Here is a 13,599-nt window from a genome sequence, read left to right as displayed (position 1 = left end):
AAATTCAGGAAGTTGATTACACCTAGCTCAGATCTGAAAATGAGAGGGAAACTTGGAGGAAGATCCTACATTGCTGCAATAAATGACTGCGACTCCAAACTGAAAGGAGATGGCACCATTTCAGCCATTACAGAAAAGGAGACACATTTCTGAAAGAACTATTTTTTTTGTATAAAAAATAAATAAATTCACTTAATTATAGAGGCTGGCTTGTTTTGCACAAAATTTTATTAACCAGTTAATTTTAAAGTGAAAATTGTATACTTGTGATTTTTAAAAAATTACTATATAAGTAATGATTATGTAAAAGAAAAAGAAATAGTATTATATGGTATGTTAGTGATGACTTCTTTTAATATGGTAATTTCAGTAAATGTTTTTTTTAGAAGTTAGAGGGACCTGTAAAATGTGTGTAAAGCTTTTCTACCTAGATTTCCAGCAGATGTGATGTTGTATAGATATATGCCTTCTAATCTCTAAGCATTTCAGACCATTTCAGCTTTTAATGTATGTATATAAAGGGGACCAGAATGTCATTTTGTTTATATTGGGAGAAACTGTGAGAGGGTGGGCAGAGGATGTGTAACTGCTGTTGCATTATTAGTGTCTAAATGTGGGCCGTATCCAAAGTCCACCAAAATCAGCGGGAGCCTTTCCAGCTGGGGACAGTGGCTTTTGCACCAGTCTGTGTGTGATTTGCCCTTTCCTCTGGGCCAGATCAGATGCACGACTGCATTTTGCACCTAACAGAGCTCTTCTTTCAGGGCATGTTTTATGAAGCCAACAGGAAGCACCACTCTTATTGCCCTTCCTTCACCCTCCGTCTGCTTGCAATGGGCCTGAAAAAGTGGTGGAATGGCCCCACTTCTGACTCACTGTTTTTCTGGAGATTGAATTAAGAATATATATTTTTAAGAGTTATAAATTTTGCTTTTCTTGTAAGGTAGTGGTCTCTAAGATGACATGTACTGCTTCAGGAGACCTCTACAGCTTTTTTTCATCTTCATTAGTGTCTGGGTAGCCAGTGCTTCATTTTGGTAGACACTTCCCATCCCCTGGAGTGAAATGTGTTTGTCTATGCTTGTACAACAGGAGGAGATCAAGGTCACTCTACGTATGTGGGGATATTGTGAGGAAAAAAAGAACAAGTTTAGAGCTCTGCATACATTTGGTCTCTGTCTCTTTAACTGTTTGCCAATCTGTCTGTCTGTACATCTATTCATTCCTCTTAAAAGAAATTAAGGATCCTGTGATGTCATTGTGTAGCATTATATGGCTTTTCTCATCTTCAAAGTACTTTCTAAATACTCTTAGGTTTGGCACTGATTCTACGCTGAATGGTATTGAGGTTTGCACTGAAGTCCGAATAGGAATTTTTTGGTGGAACACTAGGGTAATTGGTCCTTAATCTCTAGCAGAGTTCCAAGAGGTAATTTATGTATTGTGCAGATGAAGGAATTAAGACAAGGATGTTGTGACTTCTCTGTTTCACAAAAGGATCAGGATAGGTTTTTGATATCAGGCCTTTCTATTCCATTGGGTATGAACCGACTCCCTCTGAATGAGAAGAGATTTTGTGATGTGCATCCAACTGATGGAAATTGTTACCATGAGGTATGCAAATGCTAGTTCCAAATATCAAAATCTCTAGACTGTCTCTTGGTCTTTTTTCTTCTGCCAATATCCCAAACTATTGTTTGTTCTGGAAGATTAATTCTTTTCCTGTCCTGTTTTTCGTTTAATGGTTGTGTGATAAACCTGTGGAGGAATACTGTGCTATAGTGTGCAGTTTTTGATGGGGAGAGCCAAACAGCCTAAGAGAGCTCAGAAGAGATGTCATAAAATCTGCTGTCCTCTCTGTAATTCAAAATCACCAAATCACCAAATACAGGCAAATGGAGTTATTAGAAAAAGGAGTGGCTGCTGGCCTTCCAAGGGGGAAAACAGTTCACTAGAAGTCACTAAGTACCTCTTAATATTACATCGAGCTGTACATGTGGTCAGCATTTCATTGTGATCTTATGTTATCATACCTCATAAAAAAGCATCTTTCATAGAATCACCTTGTCTCAAATCACATCATTAATTGATCTATTTAATTTTACTTCACTTTATTTGTATTTTGGTGTCAACTTCTGTCACAATTCCATTTCAAATATTCCAAGTCCTGCTTGATTTTGCATGTCTCTATCGCTAGGTGCTTAGGAGAGGACATTTTGAAGGAATGCCTTTATAAAGGTGCAAAGCCACCATCTTGTGAATGTTGGGCCCCCACAGAGGGAGTCTTCAGGTGGACATCCAGAACTGGAGTTGACTAATGAAAATCACAGCCCCATTGCCATATCAGGAAAAGAAATGCTCCCAGAACTGAAACTCCAGGCTGTTATGTAACTACAGAAAATACAATGAAGCAACTGCAGGGTACATATTGACATTGAAAACATGCCCATTCCAAAACCTGGAAATAAAAAGCTTTGGAAGTCCTAGTAAGTGATAAATATTTCCAACCCTATGTCCCTTTTTGGTCTTTCTCCCCACCCACCAGAACCTGAGGCCCCAAAACTACAGATGAATCTTGCAATGGATTATGTTTGCTCTGCAAGGAAATATCAACCTATTTTTTTATCAGTGAAGGATGTGCATATGTAGATGCCTTATTAGGTTATGTTTTAGTCTTGATTTCAGTGAAGTTAACTTTTGGAATCAGGACACCTCATGAATGTTTACAGCAAAATGTGCCAATAGGTGGAACCCACACTCCTTGACTGGCCACCCGTTAGACACCAAATGAAAATCCCAGACAAGTCAGGATTGCCCTTTAAATCATAATATTTGTTGCTGTAGCAGAAAAAAACTGACTTGTGTATTATAGCTTGTCAAAGTACTTTGAACTGTTGTCTACATCCAAATATCTCCACAGGAACTATGTACTTGTGTGAAATACGCTTCCTATTCTGCTGCTATGAACCGTTTTACCTGTAGCTTTATACACATACATATGGTTTGGCATGGTCTAAAGCATTATACAGTATTGCTAATGTGCTGTGCTTGTAAATGTGTGCATTTAATATCTGACTTGTTTAACACTTTACTGATTTTTTAATATATATTTCTTTTTCATGGGGAGGGCTCTGGGAGGGTGAAATTCCTAATAGTATTTGTGATTTTTTTTCTTTCTTTCTTTTCTTTTTTTTTTTTTTTTTAAACAATATGGAGGAGGAAAATGCAGAAAACAACTATATCGTGATCATTTTTTTATGTGGTAGAAACAGTATTGCCCTTTTCTGAAGTATCTGCAGTATTATTTAAAATAATACAATAAAAACCAACAACCTCTAAGGTTTATGTAACATTTTGCACAAAGAAAGACTCTGGTTTTCAAGGGCACAAGATTTCATCTGCTTACTTGTTTTTAAAAATTAAAGAAAATGGGCAAAACTTATTTTGTGTATTTTAGTTTATATCAATGTGTTCTATATGACCCTCACCTAACAAATTAAATAAGCACAACTACCCTGTTCGAGCATATATATGTCCCTTGATTTTAAATTGGGAATCTAGAAATGAGGAAATTAAGTAACTTGATGTCATCCACTCAATCTGTGTCTGAAACAAACTAAAATGAAGTATCCCAATCTCACAACTCCATGTCACTGTCTTTTATCTTAAATTCATGCTGCCATGGAAAGTGCAGACTGGCCACTACTTTCCCCTGCCCCCTGCCCACTTTTGCCTGTGTTTTGCTGTGCCCTGTTTGTGTCACCAGCAGTGTCAGGAGAGCCATGGAAAGAGACAGCTCAGGGGCCAATCTCGCTGACACCTCACCCAGCAAACACATGTGGTTAGTTCTCCATCACTTCAGTTTATTACCTGGTTGTACTAATACCAGTGCTGAAGTAAGGTACTGCAGCAAGATAAATTACATCTTCCGGCTGCTGTACATGTTATGCTGGATTAATTTGACCTTGTAATGTTGATCTCAGTCACAGGCCAATGCTCTGTCCGTTTGATCATCTTTTGTGCTATGATTTTATGATTTTATATTCTTTGTTATGTCTCTGGCCCATGTACAGGGAAACATGCTTGATTTAGTACATGACTTACTGATGAAAAAGGTTGATATTCTACCCTGAGGCACCCTATTATGCAGTAGCCTGCCACACAGGAAATGAAGCTCTTTTCTTAAAGGCTGTGTATCGTTTTGACTAATGAAGCATGGTTATAATAAGCAAAAAGTTCTATGGATTTTGACAAAGCGATACAACTCCTCTCTGACTGTACCAACTACTCTACCCAACAGCGAATACACCACAGGAGCAGCGTGTAGCCCTTTCCCAGGGGTGATGTCCTTGCAGCTGCAGCAGCAGCCCCTGGCAGACCAAGGATCCAGTCAGTCTGCATGACAAGAATATTAGGTTCTTGGCCCTTACCGGCCACTAAATATTGAGTAAATCTGAGCATACTGGGAAATTTGGCCTTAGCTGTCAATGATTTCCCCATTCAGACACATGCAAACATGGTCATCCACAGTGAGGCAGCAAGACCAGTGAAGACTTCTAAAAATGACAGCTTCTGAACAGATCAAAAATGTCCTGGTGGATTACATACTTATACATTTGGCTGGAAGGAGATGTGACAGTTTGCACTCAGAAAGACATAATAAGGGAGAAAATTGTCAGGGATTCTCTTTAAAATGTTCTAGAGAAGACTTGAATTCATGGTGCACAGACTTCACCCTAATGCTGAACTGCTCAGTCTCCCCAGGCCTGTGTGACCACCAACAGGTAGGAGCTGGTGTAGGGCAGTTTCCTGCACTTCTTTCTAAAGCTACCCTTAAAATATAAGCTCTTCATTAATATGCATTACAGCCAAAAGAACCAAGATTTGAGTGCTGATCAAAGGTGAGAATTTGAGGGAATAGTTGCACACCCCTTTTACATATTTTAATTTTAAAAGGTTCGGGTCCCTCTTTTAACTTTTGCTCACAGAGAACTGCAACCAACGCCAGCCATATCCTGCACTCCCTCAAATCATCCTGAATTCCAGTCATATCTATGTTTTTGTTGGCTGGCCATGCTCACAGTGATTGGACAATGCTCTTCTTGGGCTTTCAAGCTCATTTTGTGCCTCCGTGACCCTCATTGGCCTTGATCATCACCTGTGTCTAGCCACCCTAAAAAAGCATCGCCTTGAGCTCTGTTGCTGGTACTCGCAACGCAGAAGCCCAAGTGTTGCACATTGTTGAAAGTGGAAAGAACAAAAATTTGTGAATGTTCTGAGAAATGTGTTACCACTAATTGTTTCTAGGGCTATCGTAATGCATGCTAGAAGCAGGCCCCTGTATCTCACGAGATGTTCCCGTCAGCTGATGGAGAGGATGCTGCAACATGATGGGGCCCACGGTTTTTAAAATGAGAGGACCCTTGCTACTGTGGCATTCCAGTTAAACAATAAAAGAAGCATAAAGACAGCCAAGAGTTCCTTGCTATAAATGATTGGTGACAATATATTGGGCTGTGTTTTCTATTTCTATCAGCTTGCAATGAATGTAGTCAGTCACAGAATCATAGAATCACAGAATTGTAGGGGTTGGAAGGGACCTCGAGAGATCATCGGGTCCAACCCCCCTGCCAAAGCAGATTCCTTACAGCTGGCTGCCCAGGTACGTGTCCAGACGGGCCTTGAATATCTCCAGAGAAGGAGACTCCACAGCCTCCCTGGGCAGCCTGTTCCAGTGCTCCGTCACCCTCACCGTGAAGAAGTTCTTTCGCATGTTGGTGCGGAACTTCCTGTGCTCCATTTTTTGGCCATTGCCCCTTGTCCTGTCCCCACAAACCACTGAAAAGAGGTTGGCCAAATCCCTCTGTCTCCCACACTTCAGGTATTTATAAACATTGATAAGATCCCCTCTGTCTTCTTTTCTCCAGGCTGAACAGACCCAGGTCTCTCAGCCTTTCCTCATAGGGAAGATGCTCCAGGCCCCGTATCATCTTTGTGGCCCTCCGCTGGACTCTTTCCAGGAGATCCCCGTCTTTTTTGTACTGGGGAGCCCAGAACTGGACACATTACTCCAGGTGAGGCCTGACCAGGGCAGACTAGATGGGGAGGATCACCCCCCTTGACCTGCTGGCCACGCTCCTTTTAATGCATGCCAGGATCCCGTTGGCCTTCTTGGCCATGAGGGCACACTGCTGGCTCATGGTCAACCTGTCATCCACCAGGACCCCCAGTCAGCCAGCTCCTGTCTGTTCCCAGTACTTAACTACGGCACTAGGAGGCACAGCAGCCTTCCCTAAGCCTTATTGTACAACACCTTACAAGAAACTCTGAGAGCTCTGGCTGATTTCTTTTTATTTAAATGAAAATGCCCATGTAGTTATCATACTATACATAGATGACTCATTCCTCTCTTCTTCCCAAAGGGCCCCAAACTGTCTGCAATTCAGCCATGCCATGCTCAAAAGAGGAAATTGCAGCTACACAGGCAGACACCTCCAGGGCCAATCCTAAGTTTGGCTGCAACCAGTGACACGGAACTTTGTGGTGCTCGGATCAGCGCTGCCGTCAGGAAGCCCTGACATCCACACGCACAAGCGAGGGGTAGAGATGATTAAGACAACACAAACCATTTAAAAGGGACACAGCCAAGACATTGTACCACTTGTGCTTTCACAAGCCTCATGAATTTGGAAAAGGCATTATGTCATTTTTTTTTTTTTTTGTATGTGGCAGGAGACATCAGGGTTGTTTATGGGTTTATTCCTTCCGTCTTTGAATCAACACAGTGGGGCTTGTCAGCAGGAACAAGCTCAGCGGGATGATGAGTGGATCAGAGGCTGCTGCAGAGCACCACACTGTGTCGAGCTCTGTTTTAGACCTGCCAAAACACTGTCGGTCTTTCTAAGCAAGCCCCGCTCTCAGCTCACCCCTCAAATTACCTCAGAAGAACAAATGTATGAACTTCAACAGAAATATAGCCAGTATACCCAGGGATTATTTTGGGCTTTATCAAGTTGTAGGGTTTGGTTTGGTTTGGTTTTCTTCCATTTTTCCAACGAAATTGATTTTGTTGTCTGTTGAAACACTGGCAAAAATTGCAAGTCACATAATGTACCATCAGGTCAGGAAGTAGAAATCAAGAGAAGAACAGGGTATCAAGACAAGCAAAAGGCTTAGGACCCAAACAAACCCTTCCAGTTGTCTGTGGTGAGAAAAGCACAATGTTTTACAAATTTTATTTAATTCAGCTTTTATTTGTTTATTTTATTCTTTCCAGAAAACCAGCCCATTATATATTTAAAAGTCCCTGCTTGTTTGACAAGCTTTTGCCTCAGACTTAATGGAAAGCTTTGTGGGTTCTTTTAGCACAGACTTCTCCACCTCTCCAAGTTTTTGTGCCTAAAGGTTGTGTGGCTATCACTGTTCTCCTTCCCCTTCTACACATTTGTGCTTCTTCTTCAATCCAGTTCAGGATTTATAGTTCAATCATTCATTCAATTCATTCAATCAATTCATTCAATCCATAGTCTCTGCTTCTAAAGTAGAAGGAGGAGAAAGCGATGGTGTTGGAGGCTACCAGCAGCTTGAATTAATTGAAGGTAATTGACAGCACATGATAGTCATGATGGGGATGGAGAGGAAGGTGATATAAGAGGAGGTAGGAAGATATTTTCTTTTGGGAAGAAGAAGATAGAAATGTTACTGAAATATAGCGAAGGGTAGATGCTGGTCATTACATATATGTATATATATATATATATTTTTTTTTTTCTTCCTTGTGGAGCTGATTTCATGAGTGTACAGATTGGGGTTTTTTTCTATCTTCCTCGAGGACACAACAGGTAGGGGTTGTGAAGCATGGGTTGGGTGACAAGGTTTCATCTCAATTACTTTTCTGGCTTTGTAACTTCTTGGTTTAGGCTGTAGGTTTTCTTTTAGTATTTCTGGATTATATTGGAGGTCTTTGTGTGCTAATCATCTGAACTGGCAAAGCTGTTGCAGAATTTTGACTAACAGAATATGTGGATTTTATCTCAGTTATTTCTACTTCCACCAAACCTGCCCCCCCACAGGATCCTGTATAGCATATACCAGCTGCGTACAATTCAAATGGTAAACCTGCTCCATGTATTGTGTTGCTGCTGCTAATTAAGAAGTCCTAATTACTTAGATCTCTGTTTATTTCCTCAGTGAGGGGATAGGAAGTTGAGATATGGATAATAAGCAGCCTTCTTAGCTGTTAGGTGCTCAACAAGGATACCTCCTAATGGTATTTCTGTGGTGCTGTGGGGACACCTTTTGGTTAGAATTAGTCTGAACCCGATGAACCTATGAGATGAATGTATGATATATGCACATATATAAATGTGGGTGTATATACAGTGTCATCAGGCGATATATGAGATGAGGTACATGAACATAAAAAAATATTTCTCTACCCATGGTTTGCAGAAGGCAAGTAGAGGTGAAATCTATCGCTGACTTTTTCTAGTTCTTTATATGTACTTGACATGTCATCTACTGTCCCAGAGCAAAACTGCAGCACTTCAGAGGATTGGTTTGCAAGGCCTGCCTGCAGTTTCACCCTGTTTTGGTGCACTTCTGCCTTTCTATCTAGACAGATGGTTTCCGTACCATCAGGTGGCAGCATATGCCAGCAAAATCTGTGTCCCCATAGCTTGGAAACTAAACCGGGGACATGGGGTAAAGAGAGCTGTCCTTACAACCCAAATGGCATGTGGAAATTGTATCTATATTCTTTATGGAGAAGACGTGACTATTTTTTTAAAAACTCCCCCGAAGTTTCAGGCTGAAGCTGCCGCTGTTGTATTGGTTATTTCAATGTGACAGTGATGGCTCCTTCCCCCCCCCCCCTTTTTTTTTAATAATGGACAATTGTGCATTATAAGGCAAAATAACAACTGATAACATATTCTGTGGAAAAGAGAAGGTGGATGTGCACAGTATTGAATTTTTCTCAGTGATTGAAAGAGGTCCCATGTCCAAATTTCTGTCTTAACAAATAGTTGTAGTCCTCTCCAGAAAAATTACTTCATGCCATTTTCTTTGGAGCATAATTAAATTGTAATCTCAAGACTAAATAGTGGAGACAAAGAAAACAAAGGTGTGTCATACTCTCCATTGAACAGACATATTTTAAACACGGGATTAATTTACCAGAAAATAGGCAGGGAAAGGCAGCAATGAGGAAACATTGTCAGCGTGATCACTTTTGCAGAGATTCTGCCCTATCCGTCCAAGATGGTCTAGCTCACAATGCAGCCAACTCCCACCTGAGTTCTTGAGTAATTCTCAGAATAAATTTATCTTCTGAAACCACAGTAAGAAGGTGTTTGTAAGTATTTGTGGTAACGCACACTTGGCAGTAGTCTGTGGAAGTAGATTGCAGTTACGCTGTGAGAGTGATGAGCTTTATGGTACTTTAAATAAGATTTTTTTCTCCACTTCCCCAAAACCTTTGTTGTTAAATAGTCAAAATCAGTATGTGTAGAGTTATCATAGATATTTGTAGGCCTCAAATTCTCATCTTTATATTGAACGCAAAATAGATGGAATTCATTGCCTCCTGCACGTATGGAAATTTACCCTTTGTATGTAATTTTACCCCAAAGCAATTTCTGGGATCAGGATTGCCTCTATTTGTGTAGATGTTCATGGATGTTGGCACCTACAGAAATGTTCACAGATATTGCAGCACCACAGCTTTCTGCTTAGTAGGTGAAAAGGGTTTTAGACTGTATCAACTGAGGTAGAAGGGAACTATTTTGTCCTGCATCCAGCACTGTTAAAATTCAGCTAGAAATATTTTTTTTGATGTGGCCACTCATTTAACTTGAATTTCCTTCAAGTTAGGATCACCAAATCATAGAACGCTTTGGGTTGGAAGGGACCTAAAGCCCACCCAGCCCTATCCAGCCTGGCCTTGGGCACTGTCAGGGATGGGGCAGCCACAGCTCCTTGGGGCAGCCTGGGCCAGGGCCTCACCATTTCCTGAGTATAGAATTTTTTCCTTATATGCAACCTAAACCTACCCTCTGTCAGCTTAAAGTTGTTTTATTCTTAAATTGAATAATTTAAGTTAGAGCTGTGGAAGAAGAACCATAGGAAGACTCGTAGAAAACTGTTATGGATTGGTGGAGGTAGCTGCATCGCATATCTTCAATTTCTGTCAATATCCAATACCAGTTAAAACTGTTCTTTAGTGTTGTTCCACCCCTCCCCCACCCACCCCCCACCTCCCCCAAAAAAGTTATTGCTTCTAAATTTAATCTTGGGTGGGAGGCCTGAGCATATTCAAATAACCTGTACTGTTTTGTCTCCTCTGACTAGGATTTTTTTTCAGACATAAACAAATATGTATTACTTGCAACTTTCACATGAAAAGGCAATTACAATGTAGTTCTGAATAAAGAGCATCATTTCCAGTGATAAGGAGGCCTGCCTTCCGTCCATTACTGCTAATAAACAACTGTAAAAGATGGTGACTATTTAAAGCTCGAAATTCATCCTGCCTTTCTACTGACAGTCTTGCACATTGATTCTGACATGCAGACTGACAGCTTCATGGCATTTTGGAGTGTTCCAACTGCACTGAGTATGTGGCCCTATTTATTTTAGTACCCCTGCTCCTGCAGCAGCCACTGACTCACAAGAAAGAGCTAAGAGCAATATTTGGCATTTGCTTCCTGTGCAGCACAATTTGCCTGGTTCATTAACCTTCTTTATGTAGATATAAATTTGGAGTCTGCCATGGTTATTTTTGGGGCGCATGTCAAAACAAGGTTTGTCTGTCTGAGCAACTTTAGCTTTTGAAAATGTTTAAAATTGCTCCAGCAATTTTGTCTTTTAAAGCAAATGTTTTTCACGTATGTTGAACTATGTTTATGTTGTAAATTCAGATCTCTAGCACTATTAAACTGACTTAGGGAAGAAAAGCAGGAGGCAAAAGAGTGCATAAAGCATGATCTGTGTGACGCTATCCTGTACCTGTTTTACCAGACATTGTTCACTTCTGCTTATACAGCACAGCATTAATATAGACTGATGGAAGCAGAAAATAAGCTTTGTTGTCACTTGTAAATAATTGGATTGGTTGTGTGCATACAAGCATATGTGGAGAACGCAAGAGCGATTTATTTTCATGTAGTCATGTGAGAGAAGGCCCTAATATATCTAGGTTTAGTGTATGTAATACAAAATACAGGAACAACTAAACACCTTCCTCAGGTGTGGGCAAGGGGGGAGGGAGAAATATCTTGGCCTGTTTTGCTGTTGCTTTTCAAAACTGTTAAGACCATGCCTGTGATACAAGCTCTGTCTCTTTACTCCAGTGCTTTCTTAGGTTGCTGCTCAACACATGCAGTTTCTCCCCTCCTGCCCGACACAGGCCTGTTCTGCCTTGGGCTCACCACATATGAACGTTTTTCTCCTCCTTACAAAAGAAATTAGATTAAGAATTAGATCCTCAGTGACCTTAGTGGCACCACACAGATCAGCAGATGTCAGTCCTCCGGTATGGTAGACTGAGTTTCCAGCTGCTGCCAAGGTGCAATTGGATTTGTTTCATCTCACTTTCTACCGTGACCTTAAAACTGGACTCTTACTCTAAGTTCAGGACTCATTTTGGTTTCTCTAGTTGTCTTGCAAGAGTATTATCCAAACAATTGGAGGCCAAGCCGGAGGAAAATGTCTTCCCATAACTTTAGGAATGATATAGTTTTCCCTGTAATTTAATATGTTCTCAGTGGGATAAGTTACCAAGATCAGAAAAAAATGAAACATGAAATAATGAATCACTTCTGCCAGTCTGGCCTGCTGAGCCAGACCCTGCCTTTGTGTTGTCTTAAGCTGTTATGTGGACCCCCAGTTTCCAGAGTCTGGACTCAGATGGAATTATATTCTCCATAAAAATGTAAAATGTTTATTAAAAAATAAGGGCTAGACAACACATTTCTGCCATCCTTCTGTAGAGAAGAATGTTTAAACTATGATCTAATGTTGCAATTGGCTGAGAGATTGGACGCGTCTATTCATTTATTCTACTTACACAAATAAAATGATGAATAAAGCTTCAGTATAAAGCAAATGTAAGTGGCAGGCAGTTGTACAGGTTATAACTTATTGGAATGGCAAAATATTTCCATGTTAGTCCAATGCCTCATTTTTCATATATGAAGTTTTTAAAACTCTGAAAGCATCAAATGTGATGTAAATAGTGCAACCTGTGTGGAGAAGGACAAAGAGCCCTTTGAATTGTTCTTGTCTCCCTGCAGCTCTTTGATCAGTAAAGAAGAAATTTAGGTGGGCTTTCTCTCCTGCTCAAAACATGGTGCTCCCTGCCTTCTGCAGATCAGTCATAGCATGGCATGCAGTCACCAGCATCTTTTCATTGATGCTGAGCCCTCCTTCAAGCCTGTCCCCAACTGGCCCTGTTAGGTTCCGTGTTGCAGGACTTGAGGAAAAGATTTCGACAGGGATCTATCTTTTTTTGTTTAATGTGTGTCACAACAACTTGGGTAAACATGGTAATGGGGGAAAGTAAAGCAGTAAATCTGCATATTGGAGTAACCTGATAATATATTTCTTAAAGAAACTGGACCCAGCAAGGAGTAACTCTTTTGGCTTTGGGCTGTTGAGTGGGTGGCATGACTTGTGCAAGGTGCTAGCCTTTTGGGTTTTAGCTGTCAACTGCATTGTGCCAGGGGATGATGATGTATCATACTACTGGAAAGCAGTAGGGACTTTGTGTTATTTGATGTCTCGACTTAATTTACGATTATTGGAAAAACTTGTTCTGGGTAATACAATGGTAACATGAATGAGTTTGTATATGTTTTTGGCTGCAGTCCATACTCCCACCTCCATCAGTCCTCATTCAAAAACAAAAAAAAAAGACATTTTCTCCTGTGATCTAATTTGTCAGAAAATGGGAGGCAGGTATTCACTCAAGACTGAGCCTTACAAAGGCAGGAAGAGGGCATATGTCAAAGTAAATAGTACTTAATAAGGGGCCTGAAATAAGGTGCCCCACTGAAGATTTCTGTTTTGAGCCCGTGCAACTCCCAGCAGAGCATCTAGCTATTTCATGAACACTTACTCTCAAGAATTGTGTGAGATGCCTGCCCTAAAACACTATTGGAAACCAACAAGCTGTGACTTTTCATAACTGGGTGCTAGATCTGTATTCTTCAGAATTTTTAGGCATCCACAAATTCCATCACAGTGAAGTGTTTTGCTTTTCTCAATGCTGACAGGTCATTTATCCAGCTAAGTTAAAAATAAATATTCCACTCCAGGGATTCCAGTCTGAAGACTTCAGTTAATGCATTTCTTTTTAATATTTATGTTGCTTACAGGATCATGGAAAGGAATATGACTAAATTGGGAAGCACGCAAGCAGATTTATCTGCCATATGTTGCTACAAGCAGGAAAGCATTGTACCACTGGGTGTCGCTCTCACAAAGTTAAAAGTATTTTGGAAGTACAAATCTTTACACAGGCAATATAAAATACCGTGTACAGCCTGTAAAACTCGAGATTTCTCAGCAAAAGGAGGGCAAAATAATATAGAAGTTGCA

The 13,599-nt window shown here is 40.5% G+C and overlaps 1 protein-coding gene and 1 long non-coding RNA gene across 4 annotated transcripts in view; both read left to right on the top strand.

Annotated features, from left to right (window-relative positions):
- The window catches only part of SLC6A11 (solute carrier family 6 member 11), a 92,508-nt gene extending 92,307 nt beyond the window's left edge, over nt 1-201 (top strand). For both annotated transcript variants that reach the window (XM_040568426.1, XM_040568427.1), the window contains exon 15: nt 1-201. In XM_040568426.1, coding sequence (XP_040424360.1) covers nt 1-153 — 153 coding nt within the window. In that variant the 3' untranslated portion in view covers nt 154-201.
- Nucleotides 202-7,707: 7,506 nt separating this feature from the next.
- Nucleotides 7,708-13,599, top strand: part of LOC121075317 — a 54,649-nt gene continuing 48,757 nt past the window's right edge. For both annotated transcript variants that reach the window (XR_005822899.1, XR_005822898.1), the window contains exon 1: nt 7,708-7,841. This is a non-coding gene — a long non-coding RNA (uncharacterized LOC121075317). The remainder of the gene's footprint in view (nt 7,842-13,599) is intronic.

The sequence above is a fragment of the Cygnus olor genome, chromosome 10 (genome assembly GCF_009769625.2).
Source record: "Cygnus olor isolate bCygOlo1 chromosome 10, bCygOlo1.pri.v2, whole genome shotgun sequence".
Lineage (NCBI taxonomy): Eukaryota > Metazoa > Chordata > Aves > Anseriformes > Anatidae > Cygnus > Cygnus olor.
This window is presented reverse-complemented; position numbering and strand designations above follow the sequence as displayed.